The 18,212-nt window shown below is 36.5% G+C and overlaps 7 protein-coding genes across 17 annotated transcripts; 4 read left to right on the forward strand and 3 right to left on the reverse strand.

Annotated features, from left to right (window-relative positions):
* Positions 1-745: 745 nt before the first annotated feature.
* On the reverse strand, positions 746-2,299 carry NC2alpha (negative cofactor 2 alpha). The gene is made up of 2 exons (XM_002058831.3): positions 1,997-2,299; positions 746-1,839 (listed from the first exon to the last, which is right to left on the reverse strand). The coding sequence occupies exons 1-2, from the start codon at positions 2,036-2,038 to the stop codon at positions 829-831; spliced, it is 1,053 nt and encodes a 350-aa protein (XP_002058867.1). The 5' UTR covers positions 2,039-2,299; the 3' UTR covers positions 746-828.
* An 87-nt stretch (positions 2,300-2,386) lies between these two features.
* On the forward strand, positions 2,387-2,786 carry LOC26530585 (cx9C motif-containing protein 4). The gene is made up of 2 exons (XM_015169258.3): positions 2,387-2,562; positions 2,635-2,786. The coding sequence occupies exons 1-2, from the start codon at positions 2,499-2,501 to the stop codon at positions 2,784-2,786; spliced, it is 216 nt and encodes a 71-aa protein (XP_015024744.1). The 5' UTR covers positions 2,387-2,498.
* A 78-nt stretch (positions 2,787-2,864) lies between these two features.
* On the forward strand, positions 2,865-3,125 carry LOC26530826 (uncharacterized). Its single transcript, XM_015169260.3, has one exon. The coding sequence runs from the start codon at positions 2,865-2,867 to the stop codon at positions 3,123-3,125; it is 261 nt and encodes an 86-aa protein (XP_015024746.1).
* Positions 3,126-3,128: 3 nt separating this feature from the next.
* Positions 3,129-3,326, forward strand: LOC26530957 (uncharacterized). The gene has a single exon (XM_015169262.3). It carries the CDS (start codon positions 3,129-3,131, stop codon positions 3,324-3,326), a length of 198 nt encoding a protein of 65 aa, XP_015024748.1.
* A 28-nt stretch (positions 3,327-3,354) lies between these two features.
* PIG-M (Phosphatidylinositol glycan anchor biosynthesis class M) lies at positions 3,355-6,857 on the forward strand. The gene has a single exon (XM_002058830.4). The coding sequence runs from the start codon at positions 3,355-3,357 to the stop codon at positions 4,765-4,767; it is 1,413 nt and encodes a 470-aa protein (XP_002058866.1). The 3' UTR covers positions 4,768-6,857.
* On the reverse strand, positions 4,293-14,984 carry Ehbp1 (Eps15 homology domain containing protein-binding protein 1). 7 transcript variants are annotated; one of them, XM_070210410.1, is made up of 15 exons: positions 14,763-14,982; positions 13,908-14,201; positions 12,977-13,184; positions 11,809-11,990; positions 11,544-11,743; positions 9,913-10,690; positions 9,650-9,852; positions 9,192-9,595; positions 8,843-8,941; positions 8,382-8,729; positions 7,861-7,972; positions 6,760-6,856; positions 6,512-6,700; positions 6,283-6,454; positions 4,293-6,222 (listed from the first exon to the last, which is right to left on the reverse strand). In XM_070210410.1, exons 2-14 carry the CDS (start codon positions 14,009-14,011, stop codon positions 6,373-6,375), a joined length of 3,006 nt encoding a protein of 1,001 aa, XP_070066511.1. In that variant the 5' UTR covers positions 14,012-14,201; positions 14,763-14,982; the 3' UTR covers positions 4,293-6,222; positions 6,283-6,372. The 7 variants fall into 7 exon arrangements, with proteins under 7 accessions (XP_070066511.1, XP_070066510.1, XP_070066509.1 ...); XM_070210409.1 differs by having other exon boundaries at positions 7,852-7,972; XM_070210408.1 differs by having other exon boundaries at positions 7,837-7,972.
* A 152-nt stretch (positions 14,985-15,136) lies between these two features.
* Positions 15,137-18,142, reverse strand: Paip1 (Poly(A) binding protein interacting protein 1). 5 transcript variants are annotated; one of them, XM_015169234.3, is made up of 4 exons: positions 17,990-18,142; positions 17,788-17,913; positions 16,653-17,518; positions 15,137-16,566 (listed from the first exon to the last, which is right to left on the reverse strand). In XM_015169234.3, exons 3-4 carry the CDS (start codon positions 17,490-17,492, stop codon positions 15,697-15,699), a joined length of 1,710 nt encoding a protein of 569 aa, XP_015024720.1. In that variant the 5' UTR covers positions 17,493-17,518; positions 17,788-17,913; positions 17,990-18,142; the 3' UTR covers positions 15,137-15,696. The 5 variants fall into 5 exon arrangements, with proteins under 5 accessions (XP_015024720.1, XP_032293215.1, XP_032293216.1 ...); XM_032437324.2 differs by lacking the exons at positions 17,788-17,913; positions 17,990-18,142 and adding an exon at positions 17,589-17,728 and having other exon boundaries at positions 16,653-17,119; positions 17,177-17,518; XM_032437325.2 differs by lacking the exons at positions 17,788-17,913; positions 17,990-18,142 and adding an exon at positions 17,589-17,728 and having other exon boundaries at positions 16,653-16,808; positions 16,908-17,518.
* Positions 18,143-18,212: the final 70 nt, after the last annotated feature.

Raw genomic sequence — 18,212 nt, forward strand, 5'->3', positions numbered from 1 at the left:
TTGTTTTTTATTCAACGATAGCTATGCTCTTTCCAATTTTTTCTGTACGGGAATGATGCATTGAGTTTAAATTAAGTTTGTAAACAAGATCCACTATTTATGTGTTTATATAACCATGCGATACATACAATGATAACGTATTTACTATTTTGTAAATGTGAATATATTCTATAACTATATCTTCGGTCATTTAAGTTATAGAGAATTTTAAATATGCTTACTTGCTTATATAGTTTGTTGTCGGCGGATACTGATCAGTCCTGTTGGAGGAGCACAGTTGCCCCCTACACAGTTTTGTTAATGCATTGCGAGGTATTTGCAACCGATTGAAATTGTACTTAATTTCCATTCCAAAGACATTGCACAATTCGACAGGGTTCAGTTGTTTTCTTTTATTGAATGAACGTATTCACAATTTTATTAATTTAAATATATTTACTTCAGCTAAAACCTTATTCGTTAAAGTTGTAGAGAATGTTAAATATCTTGGCTTGCTAAAATTGTTTGTTGACGGCGGATACTGATCAACCCATTTGTTTTCGCTTGTGGGCATTAATTGGCAATGCTTTCTGTTAGAGCACAACTGCCTATACAATTTTGTTAATGCATTGCGAGGTATTAATAATATTGCAGAAGCCGACAGGGTTCCTTTATTATTCTTCTCAAATGTCTGCAAAATTGGTACCAAAATCCTCATTTTTATACACTAGGCTTAAGCCTCTCCTTAAGGAGAACATTGTAATAATTCACAGTTAAAAATCCAACATGGTCTTTATTCGCCAAAATTATTAACTTGCTTACGTAAACCTAATGTACATATTATACTACTTAAATGTTGTCATAGTCTTCATCTAATTCGAAAAGCGATTCACTTATTGGTGCTGATGCCGAAGGGACCTTTGGAATGATTGGAGTTTTGCTCTTTCCAGCGATGTAGTTGACGGACGACCCAATTTTAGTGATTGAGTTGTTGTTGGCTCCACTTGCGCTGATCTTATCTGTTGGCAATATTCCATAGCTAATCTTCGCTGAGGTGGGTACCGCGCCAGCTGACACGATATTTGTAAGATCAATATTTATAACTGGCGGCGAAATATTTAAGTTTAACATTGCATTAGATGTGATGCCGGTATCAGTGCCTGTCGGACCCAATGTTGTCATCTGAACGTTGCTATAATCGATTTTAACAATAGGTTTGTTCAGCAAGTCGTAGCTGCATATTGGTGCAGGTATGGCAGTGTCTTGTGGTTGTCGACTACTGTTATTATCATTGGTGTTCGGTGGCCTGCCACGCGGAGTATACGCAGGCGTTGATTCAGAACGTGCTAGCTTCGTGGGCAAAAGTCCTGTCTGGTTGTGCATATTTTCCAGAGCTGCTGCTGTTTGCACTATAACTGAAGGTGTGGATGCATTGTGATTTCGTTTTTGTCCGCCTCCGTTCAAACTAATTGAGCGCACATAAGGTGTGTTTCCGTTGGGCAACGCTCGTAGTGATGTTGACGGAAGGCTAAGGTCATATGGCGTATCCGAATCTGGATATTGTTCCTCCGAGCTGTGTATGTCATCGTCATTATAATTAAACGCCGCTTCCTCGGCGACGCTAATGTCTGGTATATTCCTCACAAGCTCTTTTAAAAAATCGAATCTTTGCTCGGACATGATGCACTGTTTCATATGGGATGGTGACAAAGTTTTGGCGTTTCGCGAATTTGTTATGCGCAACGTTTTAGTTAAAAGTGACTCCACAAACAGCTCCAAAGTCCGTGATATGATAACGGGAACCGCCTGTGCAACCTTACCAATTTCTTCATCACTCTGCATTATTTTCTTGATCCGACCCTGTGAATTAAAGAAACCTCCAAATGAATATTTCAATGCATAAAACGCGTGTGCATCATATACAAACCGAAAATTTCATCGTTTTGATAATGATGCACGCACAACTTTTACGCATGAAATGCAGATCCAGTTATAATTATTTATTCGTTGTACTTACCGCTGGAAACCGCGCATTATACTTTTTCTTTTTAGAGGGCATTTCTAACTTTATATAATCTGATATCAACCAAATTTAATCTTAGCTGAATTATAATCCTACTATTTTAGTTGCTTGTTTTTTTTTTACACAAGAATAGTTCCAAATAGTTGGTTTATTGAGAATGTCAACAATTCACATGGAATAATAGTTTTCTACACATTCACCCAGAAATGATTGTTATAGGTCAGTTGACATTAAGCTACTTTCTTGATTACTTATGCAAAGATCTTGTTTTTACGATTATTTATTATAACATTTAAAAGAATTTTATTTCGACAACGTTGCTTGTAGCATGGCACTGTGAATGTTTAATTTTATTTACAAAGAATTTTGACAGTCTGGCCACACAGTGACAGTTCGCTGTGAATGTCAAATTTTACATCACAGAAAATTCATCTAACTTTTTATTTAACTGCGATTTAATTTGACTCTTATTAACGAATCATAGTGAATTAAATTGATGTCTAGTGCTGGTAAGGATCCATGCAAACCTTTCGCCTGCGCTATACAAGCTTGCTTAAAGGGTATGTAAATGAAATCCAGAATATTATGCAATGCGGCAAAATTTTAATTCACAAATTGACACGCTTTTACAGAACACAATTTTCAGGAACATAAATGCAGTGAGGCACTCGAGCGAATGCGTCTGTGCTGTGTAAAGTGGCATAAGGAGTCGATTTGTTGTAGCGGTATTGATTTGGAAAAATCATACTTACCAAAGCCGAAAACAGAAAGCAATCCAAAGTGATCATCAGGTGTGGTACAGAAATAAGTGTAGTTGCATTTGTTTCAATATTAATAAATTCTTGATCATTAGTAACAAATAATGCCAACACCTACCACAGCGCCACCGTATAAGCCGCCTAAAGATATTCAGGAATTGTTAGATAAAAAACAAGAAACGTATTTAAGAAGGCGAACAGCTGTGCTACCGAAGCGCTCATGGATAAAGCGTAATCCGAGATTATTTCAAATTACATTTATTACCACGTCACTGCTAATATTCTTCTCAAAGCCGCTTTACGACGCATTCATAGCAGATCCTTTACCGTTGAAGGGTGCATCTATACCACCCCATAAGCGTTAAGGAATGGAATCTGTGCGCAAAGCCAACACCCGACTGCGTAACTATCCGATTTTGCTTACAAAGTGTGCTGAACAGGCATCACTGTATGCGGCGTGCGTATCTCGGGAAATCAACGTTCAGCCAAAAATTTGCGAGAACGAGTTCAAAGAATTTTTGAACTGTATGCGTAAAACCGCCAAAGAACTAAAAACTAAGTTGTAAACGTACGCTTTTAAATTCTATTTCAAATATGTCGGAGACAACGGGCAAATTCCCGAGGTTACCCGTAAAAAACACTTGGCTACAAAATAAAAGCCAGTACATATTGCATCTCAGTTTTCAATCACATCTATTAATAGCCGCTATACTCCGACTTGCGCTTATTTTCTATGCCCACGTACAAGACACCAGATCGGCAGTGCCATACACAGATATAGACTATAATGTTGTAACGGACGGCGCTCGGCTAGCTTTAATCGGAGATACACCCTTTGCGCGGCACACCTATCGTTACAGTCCTATTATGGCATATATTCAAATACCAAATGTTATTTTGCATCCTGCATGTGGTAAATTATTTTACGCGCTGTTCGATTTACTTCTGGGAATACTTATTTATGCCTTAGTACGATTTGAGTTACAGCTGCAATATCAGAAAGAACAGAAATATTTACAAATGAAATATGATAAATCAATGCTGATAAAATCACCGCACTCGCACAAAGAATGTAAAGAAACTGAAAAAATAGCACGCATCTCGGCCTGCTTTTGGCTCTACAATCCGCTGACGGCAGTAATATCAACTCGTGGTAACGGCGATAGTGTAACCAGCTTCTTTGTGCTGTTAAGCATATATCTACTGATTAAAATGGATCATCAAAAATCCAAATTCTTGATTGCTTTCTGTGCCGGTTTGGTCCACGGATTTGTGATACACTTACGCCTTTACCCAATAGTTTTTAGTTTAACATACTATTTGAGCTTGTCGGATGCCGCTTCACGGAAATCTCGTGGACTCCTCCAAATGATTTGGCCTAATAAGCAGCAGATTTGCCTTGTGCTCGGAACATTATTAGGACTAGCAGCTTTTACATGGACTTTTTATGCACTGTATGGATGGAAGTATATTTACGAAGCCTATTTTTATCACCTTATACGAAAGGACGTACGTCACAATTTTTCGCTGCATTTCTTGCTGCAATACCTAAGCAATGCGGAGGGAGTTGATGAATCCAATCTTATATTAAAACTGCTTGTGGTAGTGCCGCAGCTAATACTTATACTATACTTAAGTCTAAGTTTTGGTCGATTTCAGCAGACATTACCATTTTGTGCGTTTAGTTTGGCCTTTGTCATCGTGACTTATAATTCTGTAGTTACTTCACAGTACTTTATTTGGTATTTGGCTCTGCTACCGGTATGCATAAAAAATTTTCAGCGTCTGTCTTTGGCTAGATGTGCGTCCCTTCTTGTTCTTTGGTTATGCGGTCAAGCTCTGTGGCTTCTACCCGCATATTTATTAGAGTTTAAAACATGGCATACTTTTTATTGGATTGGTATACAGAGTTCCGTATTTTTTTTAATTAACAGCTATATTTTATCCCAGCTGTTAAGGAACTATAGACTCAAATCCTATAAGATTAATTGTACAAAATGTTTATAAAAAAATAAAAAAGAATATAAATAATGATTGATGAAACCAAGATACATTTTTCCGATAATGATGCGAAAAGAAGCGTTTGTAGTCCGAAAGGCTGAGTATCTTGTTAGGTATACAAAAAAGAAGGTAAACAACGGATGTGGCAAGATAATGGTATGGCGGTTCTCACACACACAATGTGGAAACACAATAGGTCAACCCTTTTGAAATCCTTTAGGTTGAAGTTTGTCGAACCTTTAACTACAACGCGTGCTTTTTTTCAGGCCCGATGTTGCACGATGTGGTGAAAGGATTGTTTTTAAATTCAAATTGAAAATGTGCGCTTTTTTGTATGTATGCAAAAATATATGTAACAGGCGGAAGGAACCATCTCCGACATACCTATATACATATATTTTTGAACAGCATCAATAGCCGAGTCGGTCTGCCCCTCAATCGGAAAGTATGAAGTCAAGGATCTCAATAATTGTAAGAGCTAAAAACTTGAAATTGAGCGTACATAGTTGCTTCTAGTGCCAGTACTAGTTTGTTTTGGATAGCCGCCTCCACAACCTGTGGCTGTAAATCAAATAAACAAATTAATTGGAACTAACTATTAATTTAAGCCACAATTTTAAAGTATTTGTCTTACACGAATAATCTTAAGCAGAGGATCTACTGCTGAAATTTGTTCCAGACTGGTTTAGATATACATAAATTATTAAATTACACGTGTGCGTAAATGAACACTTGTTTGCCGCAGCTCTCGAATTGCAAGAATTTCTGTATACATGTACACGATACACATTCATACGAGTCTTTATTGAATTCTATAAACAGTATGGTAATTGTTTTTGTTTTGGTTTCAAAAAGGTCTAGGTCTAAAATTTGATGTTAAAAACATGGACCGGGCAAGCACCGGAAATACCAGCTACTAGTATATACATACATATTATTTTTATTTCGAGTGAGGTTTTGAATAAAGTATATTTATTTAAAAACATAAAACTATTTTCTTTAAAGGACCATTTGGTTGAAGTAAAGGCATTACATTACGCCAATTACGACTATTGTAACATATATAAATAAACCACCAGTAAATAGTTAAATAAGATAAAGGTAAAAACTAAATAAAACAAGTTTCTTAACAAATAGTTTATACATATTCTTAGGGGTGAAGCTTTCTTTAATACGTAGTATTAAAGCTAAAATAAAATTAATGTGCAACGAGTTAAACTCACAGTTGGGTTTTTGAAATTGAAAATCTTTACCAAACGGATAAAATAATGGCACTAAAACAATTATCATATATAGTTAGGTAAATGAAATGTAATTTTAAAATGTACATGACAACATTCTTTTAAGTAAAATGATTTAGAATTTATTCAAATTTTAAAGCTGCTTAATTCGCTATCGGACGTTTTGATGTCAATTTTTTTTTTTTACAATATTAACCCATATGTTTCCAGTCTGCAACATCTGTTAAAGAAGACTAGTGGATCTTTGTTTCATTTTTATATTACGATTTTTAATACATACAGTTAAGTTATGATTGTGTATATCCACAATATTATAGATATTAGTGTAGGTTTAATCTCCAGTCAAGTTGAATTACGTCAGGTGTTTTTTTTATTGTAGAATACACTTTTCTTTGTTGCCGCTAATGTCTACTTGTTCAAGCTCGCGCGCTATTTCATGGTCGTCCTCAATACTGTAAATAAATGATTAAAAGTTTTCTTTTTTATATATTTCTAGTGACAATACATACGCTATTTCTTGATTGTGTAAATGTTGCACCAGCTGATCTCTCTTATCAACAATAGTCACAAGCTCTTCCAACAACAGGCGCTCCTTTTCACGTTGCACCTCCGTTTTTCGCCAATCCTCAACAGATTGAGCAGCGCGCAGCTCCTGATTAAGCATTGTGAATTTGCGCTCGAGATCCTTTTCCTGTTCACTATCGGAAAAATTAACGGTGAATTGAATGTAATGTACGCTTTTTACGCTAATTCTTACAGAATGTTTAGCTGCATCTGACGCCTAAGGAGTGCATTTTTCTTGTTTACGAGTGTAAACCACTGTGAAAGCAATTGTTCTTCGGTTTCTTCAGTTTCTGTGGGAAAGCAAAAGCTGTTTAAGACCGACTCCCAACAATTGAACAAAGATTAAAATTATTTAACATTTTAGAGTCTAACAAAGTCGGTTATTGAAGTCAGTAGTTTTGGTTTTGTTTTTCGTCGTCGTCGCAGAGAGCTAAATGGTGATTAGTGATATTTTGTTCATTGTGGTTATGGTACAAATTTGTAAGGAATTTAGTTCGAGGCAGTAAAGACTTTTTAAACAAATGCAGCGCGTTGACTGGACGGTTAAAAGCAAAAACACATAAACGGATATACGGGCAGGCAGGCGTTTAGCTTTGGCGTGCTGTTGCGGGCATGGCAAAAGCAGTTAACTTATTCGGCTTTTAAGACACGACATTACCACAAAAACTGCGGGGACGAGAGCGCCGGTGTTTCTGGTGGGCTCTCTTGTGTTCATCACGTCGTTTCCGACAAAAGGCCATTTGATCAGTAGGCGCTACAATCTTAGCATTGACATCTTCTGCACTAAGGGCTTGTAACTTATCACAGAATGATTGTCGGGAGGACGCAACTGAAGCAGAGTTACATGGTGAATGACTATACGGTCCCACGTGATGAACGTGGTGAGAAACTTGGTTTGAGCCATGCTGATGACGATGACAATAATTTTCAGGTAACTGGTGTTGATATGTAGGCCGAATCGGTGAATAGTTAAGATTCGTAGTCACAAAACAAGACTGAGCGCGCGGCCTTGACCGTGTTTGCATCTTTATTGCGTGATGTTCTGGTCGCAGTTTCATTTCAAAAGCCTGAACTTCATCATGCTGCTTCTCCATCTTGCCAGAGGTGGTGGAATTGTCACTGTATGTCTCTTCGTCGTCATCAGTGCCACTGCCAGCACCGCTTGCACCACTACTAAATAAACTTTCATCATCCCAGTCAAGCAGCTTAATACGTATGACATCACCGCCACCAATGCTATTGCGTATTAACCTAAGGAAGGGATTTGTACCAGTTTTATTATTACTTGGATTACCGCCCATAACTGCACGCAGTTTGGCCTCCAGACTGCTAGCCTTTTGGTCGATTGCCTCTTGTTCGCGTTCCAATGCTTCTAGCTCAGACTCAATGTATGTAAGCCTATCATTCTGAAAAAGAAACTTTAATTAAATACATAAAATACAAGTATTTTCGGCACACCGAAATTTATAACTTTATACTCTTGCAAAATTGCATGGTAGATATTTTTATATTGCTTAAGCAAATTTATAATTCTTGTGCGGATTTATCGTCAAAGCTTTTATTGGCATAGACAAAAAAAACCGCAAAAAAGAGGGTTCAAAGATGTAAATTATCTTTTAAATAAAAATAAGGTTTGATCAAAACAGCGTTTACAATTTAAAATATAATCAGACATGAGGACAAATCATAGTAAATATATATGGATATATATATATATGTATATATATATTGTGATTATGTATATATATATATATGTGATTATGTATATATATATGTGATATATATATATATAAGACGTATCAAGCCGCTACTAACTTTTTTTTCATGCTTTGGTGAGATCCTTTCCACGACTGCGTTAAAGGATTGCAAAGGAGTGATGTTACCGTCGCTTAATCTATGACTAGGACTCGTGTGGTTAACGTAGTGATCAGGTTTATCCCGTACAAGAGCTATTTTATTTGAGGGAACGTCAATGTAAGAATCTCCGTTGCTACTGCCGTTGTGTATAGGTGATATAGTACGTTCAGGAGTATAGTTGAATCGCTTGAGCTTAGTTGGGCTTGTTGGACTGTCCACACCGCTATTTACAGGTCCTGCTATCTTATTTCGTGTTTCTAATATAAGTCGTCGTGCCTGCTCCCTTAATCGCTGCTGTCGATCCTCCTGTTCAAAATTAAAAAAAAAATTAACATTGAATTGTTTTTCTTCAAAATTAAAAATATACGATGCATGCAAGCTCAACAAGCAATATGCAAAAGGTACCCATATCTACTTACATCGTTCGCATCAGGGCGCTCATCACAATTTGAAATTTTTAATTTTTCCATCATCAGCTTAGCTTTTTCGCTCATTTCTTTGTGGCGCGTTAAAATTCGCTACGAAAATAAAAACGAACAAAACCAAAAACAGAAGCAAAAGCCGAGGTCAAAGCAGATGCAAAATAAATTTAAGTGAATGGATAAAAGTAAAGTAAGGCAAACGAACAAATAATAAAATTATATTCAGCAAATTCACATCGCTTTCAAATGCTTTCAAACTCGAGCAGTGGAATTTATATACCTTTCAATGCGCAAAGATATAGCTAAAAAAAAACACTTAAGCTGATTCGGCTTAAGCCTAACTTACATTTGTCGCATTAGCATCTAACGACATAGGCGACGTTGATTCCTTGTTAAGCTTTTGCATTTCCTCACATGTATCGCCGTTGCCATCGATAGGAGGAGGAGGAGTATGTCGACCCAGTGAGGATTTAGTTGTCTGATTTGCGGTCTGCATTGCATTGACTACATTTTTGTCTTTAGTTGGGGAAAGAACTTTACCCAAAATATTCTTTGAACTTGTCAATATAAGATTTTTGACGTCTTTTTTACTCGTGGGCGACAGCTGTTGTTGCTGACAGATATTTTCTTCATCGAACGAATTCTGATGTAATAGCTGTGTCTTCAGGTGCGAGAAATTTATTAGATTTTGCGACAGATTGTCAGACTTGTAGTTGCCGATAACGTAGCTGGACTCGTCCGATGTCGGGCCTGAATACAAAGAATATATGTATACAATAACTGCGTTATTGATGTTAAACTTACCAATTTGCTCAATTTGCAACTGCTTCCCTGTGAAGTGTGCCCGTAATTGATGCAGGTACGTCATGACTGCTAATTTGTCTGGTACTGTGAGCAAATTCATGTCTCGTGGCTCGATCACACGAGGTATGCCCAATGTTTCTGCCGCATCAAAGGCTATACGACAGTTACCAACAACGTCATGTGCACTTAACTTCGACATGTCTCTATGATTAACAATGGCCTTCACTTCATTTTCAATCAAAGTAAATAAAATAAGTACTTACATCAAACGTGGCATAAAATGGTGTATTATTGCACAAAACGCCATGCCATTGCGCCAGCTGGTAGTCAAATTTGTCACTTTAACATTTGGATAATCTTTGGTTACCTCTTTGCACCACTCTAACAAATCTTGTCCAGGGGTGTTATCCTTCAGAACGATCTTCTCCACAGGCTTTAGAGAAGCATTATTTACATTTGAAAATTTATTTGTGGTAGGTGTAGACTCATAATTTTTCTTTAAATTCAGGGGCTGAAGTTCAGGGCGCTTGGCAATAGGTACCATAGCCTGGTCCTCTATCGGCTTCGTTTGTTCCTCGGTAGATTGTGTGCCTCCAGTTTCCTCAGCAGTGGTAGAAACGTTTACTCTTAAGACTTCAGTTGATTCATCGTCATATGAATTTATATTCTTTGATTTTACTATGTCGACAGTGCTGCAATCATGTTTGTCAAAGTTGAGAGCTTTGCTTGAGCTACTTTTCACTTTTACTGCAGCCTTTTGTGCTTCTATAGGCGTAGATGTAAGAACTTCCTGGAACCTTTCGTTTTGATTGGATTTCAATAATTCAATAGCAATTTGATTATTTTCCTTAATCAGATCAGTGTCTTTAATAGGCGTCCTGAGAGTAACCAGTTGTGAATTATGTGCACTAGGAGTATTTAATGGTTCATCCGTTTTAACGATCGACCAAGGCTGTACGTTTTTATGATCCGCTTCTTGTTCAAAATGTAAAGCGTTAAATGTCTCGGCCAATGGAGTTGGATCTTCTGACAATGAAGGAACTACCCACACCAACATCATCAAAAAAGAAACAGGTTGATCATATTGTCAAACATATTACGTTGTGTCGTTAATTGCGTAGTGTCGTTTTGGAGATTGCAACGGATCAAAAATGAAAGAAAATGTAGTAACATTTTTATTATGCATACTTTTTAAAGACCTTTTGTGTTATGACTTTTTGTTTTCATTTACGGGCTACAGTTTAAAATAAACACCATCACCACTACAAACTTTTGTAAACAAAAATCAGTTTTGCAGGAATTTTATGTTTTAAAACATCAATATATATATACGTATGTCTTCAAACATAAATGTTTCCTCGATATCCCCAAATGTATGTTATAATTTTATCAAACAAGCCTTGCAATAATACTCCCTGTGCTATTTAGCATTTCCTTTAAAAAGACTAAGGATTTCTATATTTTGTTGACGTTTGGTAGAATAATTTTCAGACGAATTTTGTGAAGAAAAAAGGTCACTTGTACCGAAAAAAACAAGTAAGAGGTTTTAGTCGGGAACTCCCGACTAGGGGATACCGTAAACCCTCTTCTATTCTATTTTAGAAGTACGGAGTACGTTATCGATTATCGGACACAATCTCGATCTGCGCACTAGGTACTAGGAGCACCTACATCTAAAATTTCAAGTCTCTAGCTCTTATAGGTTCTAAGATCCTTGCATTCATACATACGGACAGACGGATATGGCTAGATCGACTCGGCTATTTATGCTGATCATATGGGGTCGGAGATGCTTCCTTCTGCCTGTTACATACATTTGGATTTTGCACATATACAATATACCCTTATACCCATTTTTAATGGGTTCAGGGTATAAAAACAAATGAATACTCACCGCTCAAAGGCGTTGGTACATCGGTACAACCATTTAAACTTGTTGTCATTTGCTCCAACTGTTGCGTGAAATCATATAAATTGTCCGAGATGTCCCCGGAGTTTTCCAAGTCTGGTATATCCTCTAAGTCGTCAAGAGGCGCTACATCACAGTTGTTATTGACGGACATAAATGAGACAACGCTTTGCATATCTTCATCACTGCAATGCCAAATTAAAAATATTATGTTCGTGCTAAAAGTGATTGTGTAAACAGTAGCACTTACGTTGCTTTACCCTCGCGCAAAAATACACAACTAATTGTCAATTCCAAATCAGCGGCTGTTATTTTCCGAGAAACTGGCTTAAGGTTCAACGTAAAACTCTGCTGTGTTGACTCAACACTAGCATATTTACGCATATTGATGCTTGCGTTTGCCAGTACTCGCTTTTTACCCAGTAGTGAAATCTATGTATATATATATATATATATGTATAATATAATTTAATATTCGGAAAACCATTTAAATACAAAATAAGCTATAAAATTAAAGAGAGGGAACGTTTTTTAAAACCACACTTCAAGAGAAAGTCGAAGTATCCTTCGAAAGTGTACAGTAAAATATTCAGTTGCATAAACTATAAAATAACTGTAAAACAAAAACTTCCCGCTTTTCCAGCCGTTCTTAATAGAAATGTGGGTCAACGATTTCCACGAATCTTTATGGAAAATCATTTAAAGTTGCGATTCAAAGAAATGTGTTTGAGCTATTTTGGATATTCCGACCGTAACTGTGGTAATTGGCGAAAAACGGAAAACTCTTTATTTATACAATGTCCGATTTTAAAGCCCCACAAAATAACTTAATGAATGTGCGTTTGTGGTAAACGGTTGTTGAAAGTTGAAAGTTTTTTGTTTAGATCTGATTAAAAATCACTTTCAATGATCTTTGTGACATTTGATTCGTGTTATACCCACAAATTTCGATCTTCTTGCAAGATAATTGCGTGTCGAAAGTTAATTGAGCGCACTTTTAAGTTTAATTTCATCGTCCTTAAACTTATTGTCAAATCACTACATACAGCGATTTTTGGCGAATTTCACAAGCGGCTGTGGAAATTTGTTGGCACAGTTGCAACTTTTTGGTTTACCATCGGATCGGATTCAAACTAATTTTCAAAAATCTTTGTCAATCTTTTTCCAACTCTCTTAAATAGATACCGTGGATGCAAGGTTTAATGAACGATAGTTTACTATTCAACTTCAGGAATGTCTCCATAAGGCTTTTGCTACATATATCGAAAGATGTTTTCAAGTCGATTTAAGATATTAGGAGCTGATTCAAATTATTCACGGGCGGAACCGAGTGAAAAAAATATATCTAAATTATAGGCACGAAACTTTGTCACGGGCCAGGAACAACATAATAAATGTTTATGCATGCGACTACTCACATCTTCGACCACAAATGTCCAGTCTTTGTCTTCAAGTTCATGAGTGCGTGGATCCTTAAATAATGTTACCGAAATAGCGTGATTGTCTGGCACTGGCCACGATATGTTTCCCACCAGTGGGTTCATCATATCTGGCTCCCATGGCAGCGGTGAGCTAGCAACACGCCTCGAACGTCTCGTCCAGACCACCGAAAGATTTGAAGGGCGCCTTAAAAAGCAAATAGTAAAAATAATATATTAGGAACACCCACCTCTTATAATAACATTGAGGCAAAAATATAATTACCAAAACATGTTTTTCTCTATATTTTTGACCACAATTTATTTTCGGTTTACATACAATTTGCTTGCTAAAATTTAAGATATACAGATAGAAAATACATATGTATTTATGTCCATTTGGACAACTTCACCAAACGTATATAATGTACTTATGCATATGTACAATATCGCAGAAACTACAAAAACCTTCATTGGTTAAGTATTTATTATTCGAAAGATTTGTTTAATTGACACATTTCTGAAGCACAGACTCACAACTAAAACTACATAAAACTTGAAGATATACTGTTTGTTGATAACAACGATTGGATATTTTTGTTTCAAAAACTGCAATGGTGCCTGCTGGTATCAAGAAAGTGCGGGCACCAAACTGTAAGTCATGCAGAGGCATTGACTTAATCATTTATATATATATATATATATGTATATATTTTAGTCGCTTATAGTAAAGTCGAGAGTGTGTGTAAAGTCAACAGGAAATGGAAATCATCTTTATACCCTATACTTATAAAATGTTTATAAGACATTAACATATTTCAAAGCAAACCATGTTATTTATATTTTACAGGCAGATTTTCCCGACGAAATCTCGATAGTTTAACAAAACTATACACATTAGAATTAAAATGACCAAAATTGTCTAACTTACCACTTAGCGGTGGTCTCCAAGCGCAGATCATGATAGGAGGCAGTGAACTGAAATTTCGCCGCACGTTTGTTAACTCGCTGCAAACGTTTCCAGACGCTGCCCATTGCGACCCAAAATCAGTTTAGTTTCCAAACTAAGGCACACACTCAATCCACATTCGATAGTTGGTCGTTATTTTCGTATGTTATGAACACGTTAAATACACACCTAACGGAAATATTCGCTTGCGGTTGATAGATGTAATTTTGGACTATTACTGACTATTTCCCTGACTCTTGTTATAAGTCAGAGCTCCTGTAAAAATATAGAGAAAATTTACAAGATTTATTACTTTCGATTTTGTTAAATTAAATTAATTATACCGTGTTTTTTTTTTAAATAATAATTAAACTTAAAAGAGTTATAATACTACATTTTTGAATATAAATATGATATTTGACCACTCTTTGAGGAAGCACAAATTCAAGTGTCAATTTTATTAATCTATAAATGTAGATACAAACTTATCTACTTCAGTCAACACAATGCATCGGCTTTGGCTGCGAAGCCCCTCACGCAACACTACAAATTGTTTGCGGTCCCTTTAATTTTTGTAGAATATATACCAACATACATGTGTATGTGCCTAAGAATGTACATTTGATGACCTTTAGATGTCAGTTTTGTATTTTGCGTTTCTTATATATAAAAATAAAACATAAAAACTGCATAAAATATTGGTGATTATTCTCTTTATCCTTCTAGTTTGTATTTACACAAATGCATACAATGTTATTATGGTACATCCGCAGATATTCATGCCAGACACTTTAAAAAATTGTAAGTTATATGTACGTGAGTATTGTGTGTACATACATACATACATATGTATATGAATGCTTCAATATATAGCACCACAATGACATCACGCTCGTTTGGAGCCAAATTTCTTTATGCGTTCATTTTTGTTCATCGCATTCAAGCAACACCTTGACGCACTTATTATAAACACGACACTGGTTATTTCGTATTAAACATTTTTAACTTTATTTATAATAACTTGCAATTCTTGAGACCCAAACAGAACACAAAAAGGGCGAAGAGCGCATAATTGAGATACAAAACGCAAATATGATCCGATATGTATCGAATATTATCGATACCTTCATTCAGGAGCTCAAAGCGCCATTATCCCAATTCAACTACTCCAAGTACCCACTTTTCCAGCAAATAAGTTACTTGAGAGACGGTCGCGATTCAAAGGTTTATTTATATATTTAAATCGTTTTGTTTAACATTAATTAAAATTAATTAAAAAATTAAGCGTGGCTGTTGTTTTTAAATTTATATGATCAAGAGAATGCAATTTAAATTGAATGTGTTGCAGTTATGAATCTACATATGTATGGATGTGTAGGCATACGAATACTATTTGTACGAGTCTCAAAAAGTGTTTGTGTTGTAACGCATCGGCGTGGCAGAAGGTTAAAGAAAATGTTTAGATTTTTTTTTAAACGAGTACCTATTCCATAAAAACAAGGTATTTAAAATATTGAGAAGTGCTTCTGAATACACACACACACATGGACATAAATATGTATGTAATACAAAAGCTAAGCATAGATGTCATATATCACAAATAATTTGTAACCAATTAAAAATAAAAAAATTTAAAAAAACAAAAAAAATTCAAATTGCAACTACACAACCAATAATTTGTCAGGTAACCCCTTTAAATATGTGAGTATACTTAAAATGTATCCCTACTGCCACGCCAAATTAACACCACACATTTTTCACACATACAAAATTAAGATTTCTTGTTTGCCTGCGATTGTTTTCCTTGTTTACAGAAGTCCTTGTAAGCACGCTCAGTCTCTTCGTCCATTTCCGGGTCGAGATCCAAATCGTTATCTCTTACATCAAATTCGTCACCATCGCTGCCGGTAGCATCATCCTCAGCGGCGAGAAAATCAGTTTCCTCGGCTGTAAGCTCGCGTCCATCTGGGCCATAGAAGACGGGCTCGTCGCTCAAGCGTGGTGGCTCTGGTGGCTTTGCAACAACATCATCATCTCCGCCAAGAGCATTCGATACCTTCCGTCCCCAATTGTTTTGCTGCAATGCAATAACATTGGCAACCATAGCGTATTTACCAGGCGACTTAAATTCGAACGCCTGTAATAAAGCAATAATATATTGCATGTCCTGTTTGCAATCAGCACTTAGGTCGTAACCGGCCAACTTCAATGTCTGGCATATACAGCGCACATTTTCAGAACTCTCATATGCTAAAAGTTGTTTCAGCGAGTACACTATATTAACAGCAATGAGCTGGATTCGGGCGTCATCATCGCCACGCAATTGCATGTACAATTCGGCTAGGAAGAGGGCTGTCTCCCTCACCTTTTGCTGCTGTTCTACTGATTGCATATACTTATCTACCTCAGCACGGTGATAGTCAAGCTTACATTTAAGCAAGGTGTGAAACAGCGAATCCGGCTTGAGATTGAGCATATGCAGTAAATTATACAATTTAGCTCCCATGTACCGAAAATTTGGTTGTTCAATTGATTTTTCAAATATATCCTCCATGGCGATTGAGAGCACATAGTTATTACTCTCCATTCCATCAAAGATTGTTAGGAAACGTGATGCAATTGTATCGAATTGTCCGGGATTCTGGATGGATGAAAATATTTGCAAACATTTAAAAAATTTCCGATTATATGAAGTATAAAGGTTTCATTATTCAAATTGTTACTCACCTGGTTAAGGCAATGTATTACAGTATCAAGATATTCTAAAGCAATTGTTTCCATGTCAGGATGGGACGAGGCCGACGAAGTTGAAACAGCAGCCGATGAAGTCGATGGTTGTGGTTGCTGGTGGAAATATTGCTGCTGCTGCTGCTGCTGCTGTGGCTGTTGTGCAATTTGTTGGAATGAATTATTTAAATGCGCATGACGTTGAAATTTCGATTGTGATTGTTGTGTGTGTTGTTGGTGTTGCAGTGTTTGTACCTGCTGCTGTTGATAGTAATTGTTCATTGCACCATTATGCGGTGGTTGTTGACCAATATGCAGACGAGCTTGAACCGAGTTTGACAGCTTTTGCATATCATTGTTATACTGCAGATTTTGCTGGTGATGATTGTAATTTTTTTGCTGCTGATGCTGTTGCTTGAGTCCATTCAAATAACGCTGTTGGTGTTGTTGAGCATAAGGTGCTGGCCCTGACGGTTGATGTTGATGTTGATATTGCTGTTGCTGCGGTGGCGGTCCACGCTTACCTATATTACTGTTACTCGATTGGTTAGGTATAAAAACAGTCGCGCTAGCCGAAAGCTTTGAATGCCCGAATCCACTTGCCACGTCGGCCATAATTGGTGCCTGTGATGGAGCTGCAAAACTAACAGGAGGACCTGGTGCAAATGCAGCCGGAGCATAGCCAACAGAGGCAAATTCATTAAAAAGGTGGGCCTGTTGCTCCAGAGGCAAAGCAGTGGCGAGTTGTGGTGCGATAGGAATAGCGGCACCTGGTCCAGGATTCGGTCGGCGCAACTGCTCGTATTGTTCCTCGGGTTGAAAGGGTGCACGGCATGACATAGCGGTAGCGGCGTCGGACTCAAAAACTAAAAAATAAATATGTGCGTGAAAGCCTATTTCATTTAAACAATTGTAAAAATTAAAAATGCAAATCACATTCACGCTCCATTGCGGTTACGTCGAGTGTCGCTAATTCGGTCAAAGCAGCGGACATTTTGTTTTCCTCGTTTTAAAATTATTTGTATTTTTATTATTTGCACAAAGCTGGTCTTCAATCCAAATCAACGATGACTGGACTAATATTTTTGCTAAACATTTAATGTCACATGTATTTAATGTTATTTTCATTGCCTACCTTAATTGTCTTAAAAATTTACGTATACGTAGATGATATTTTTTTTCTTCGTCTTGCTTGCGTCGTCACCTTTAGCTGCCAATTGAACTTTCTATTCGCGTGTGTTTATAGAATATAAATGTATACCTGATTTAATATTAAAGAGCCATATTGTATATTGAAGCGTAAAGTGAATATTTAATTTATAATTAATAGTTCTTACCAGTTCAGTTTTTCCTTTTCAGAAATTTGTTGCAATAAAGTGCGAATAACTTGTTTTCACCGCGACAGCTACATAGAGTTGATATTTAACTATTATCGATATGTTGATGTTTGGTATAACAAGTTTGTATTTTTCAACAATGTAGCATTGTAGCAATGTTTGGGTGATGAATAAAAAGAAAATAACCAGTATCTACAGTAATTTATGTATTATTGTTGCATTT

The sequence above is a fragment of the Drosophila virilis genome, chromosome 5 (assembly GCF_030788295.1).
Source record: "Drosophila virilis strain 15010-1051.87 chromosome 5, Dvir_AGI_RSII-ME, whole genome shotgun sequence".
In the NCBI taxonomy this organism is placed as follows: domain Eukaryota; kingdom Metazoa; phylum Arthropoda; class Insecta; order Diptera; family Drosophilidae; genus Drosophila; species Drosophila virilis.

Bases quoted from the DNA above. Each gene is read 5' to 3' on its own strand.
- PIG-M (XM_002058830.4), top strand. From the start codon at position 3,355: ATGTCGGAGACAACGGGCAAATTCCCGAGGTTACCCGTAAAAAACACT.
- LOC26530957 (XM_015169262.3), top strand. From the start codon at position 3,129: ATGGAATCTGTGCGCAAAGCCAACACCCGACTGCGTAACTATCCGATT.
- Ehbp1 (XM_015169236.3), bottom strand. From the start codon at position 14,011: ATGGGCAGCGTCTGGAAACGTTTGCAGCGAGTTAACAAACGTGCGGCG. The intron at 10,691-11,543 runs GTGAGTATTCAT...TGGTGTGGGTAG, and splicing joins TGTACCAACGCCTTTGAGCG to TTCCTTCATTGTCAGAAGAT. The intron at 9,596-9,649 runs GTAAGTTTAACA...CTTTGTATTCAG, and splicing joins GTTGCAAATTGAGCAAATTG to GCCCGACATCGGACGAGTCC.
- LOC26530585 (XM_015169258.3), top strand. From the start codon at position 2,499: ATGTCTAGTGCTGGTAAGGATCCATGCAAACCTTTCGCCTGCGCTATA. The intron at 2,563-2,634 runs GTATGTAAATGA...ACGCTTTTACAG, and splicing joins TATACAAGCTTGCTTAAAGG to AACACAATTTTCAGGAACAT.
- Paip1 (XM_032437323.2), bottom strand. From the start codon at position 17,646: ATGTCCGCTGCTTTGACCGAATTAGCGACACTCGACGTAACCGCAATG. The intron at 17,519-17,588 runs GTGATTTGCATT...TTTATTTTTTAG, and splicing joins AACCGCAATGGAGCGTGAAT to TTTTTGAGTCCGACGCCGCT. The intron at 16,567-16,652 runs GTGAGTAACAAT...TCATCCATCCAG, and splicing joins TAATACATTGCCTTAACCAG to AATCCCGGACAATTCGATAC.
- NC2alpha (XM_002058831.3), bottom strand. From the start codon at position 2,038: ATGCCCTCTAAAAAGAAAAAGTATAATGCGCGGTTTCCAGCG. The intron at 1,840-1,996 runs GTAAGTACAACG...TTTAATTCACAG, and splicing joins ATAATGCGCGGTTTCCAGCG to GGTCGGATCAAGAAAATAAT.
- LOC26530826 (XM_015169260.3), top strand. From the start codon at position 2,865: ATGCCAACACCTACCACAGCGCCACCGTATAAGCCGCCTAAAGATATT.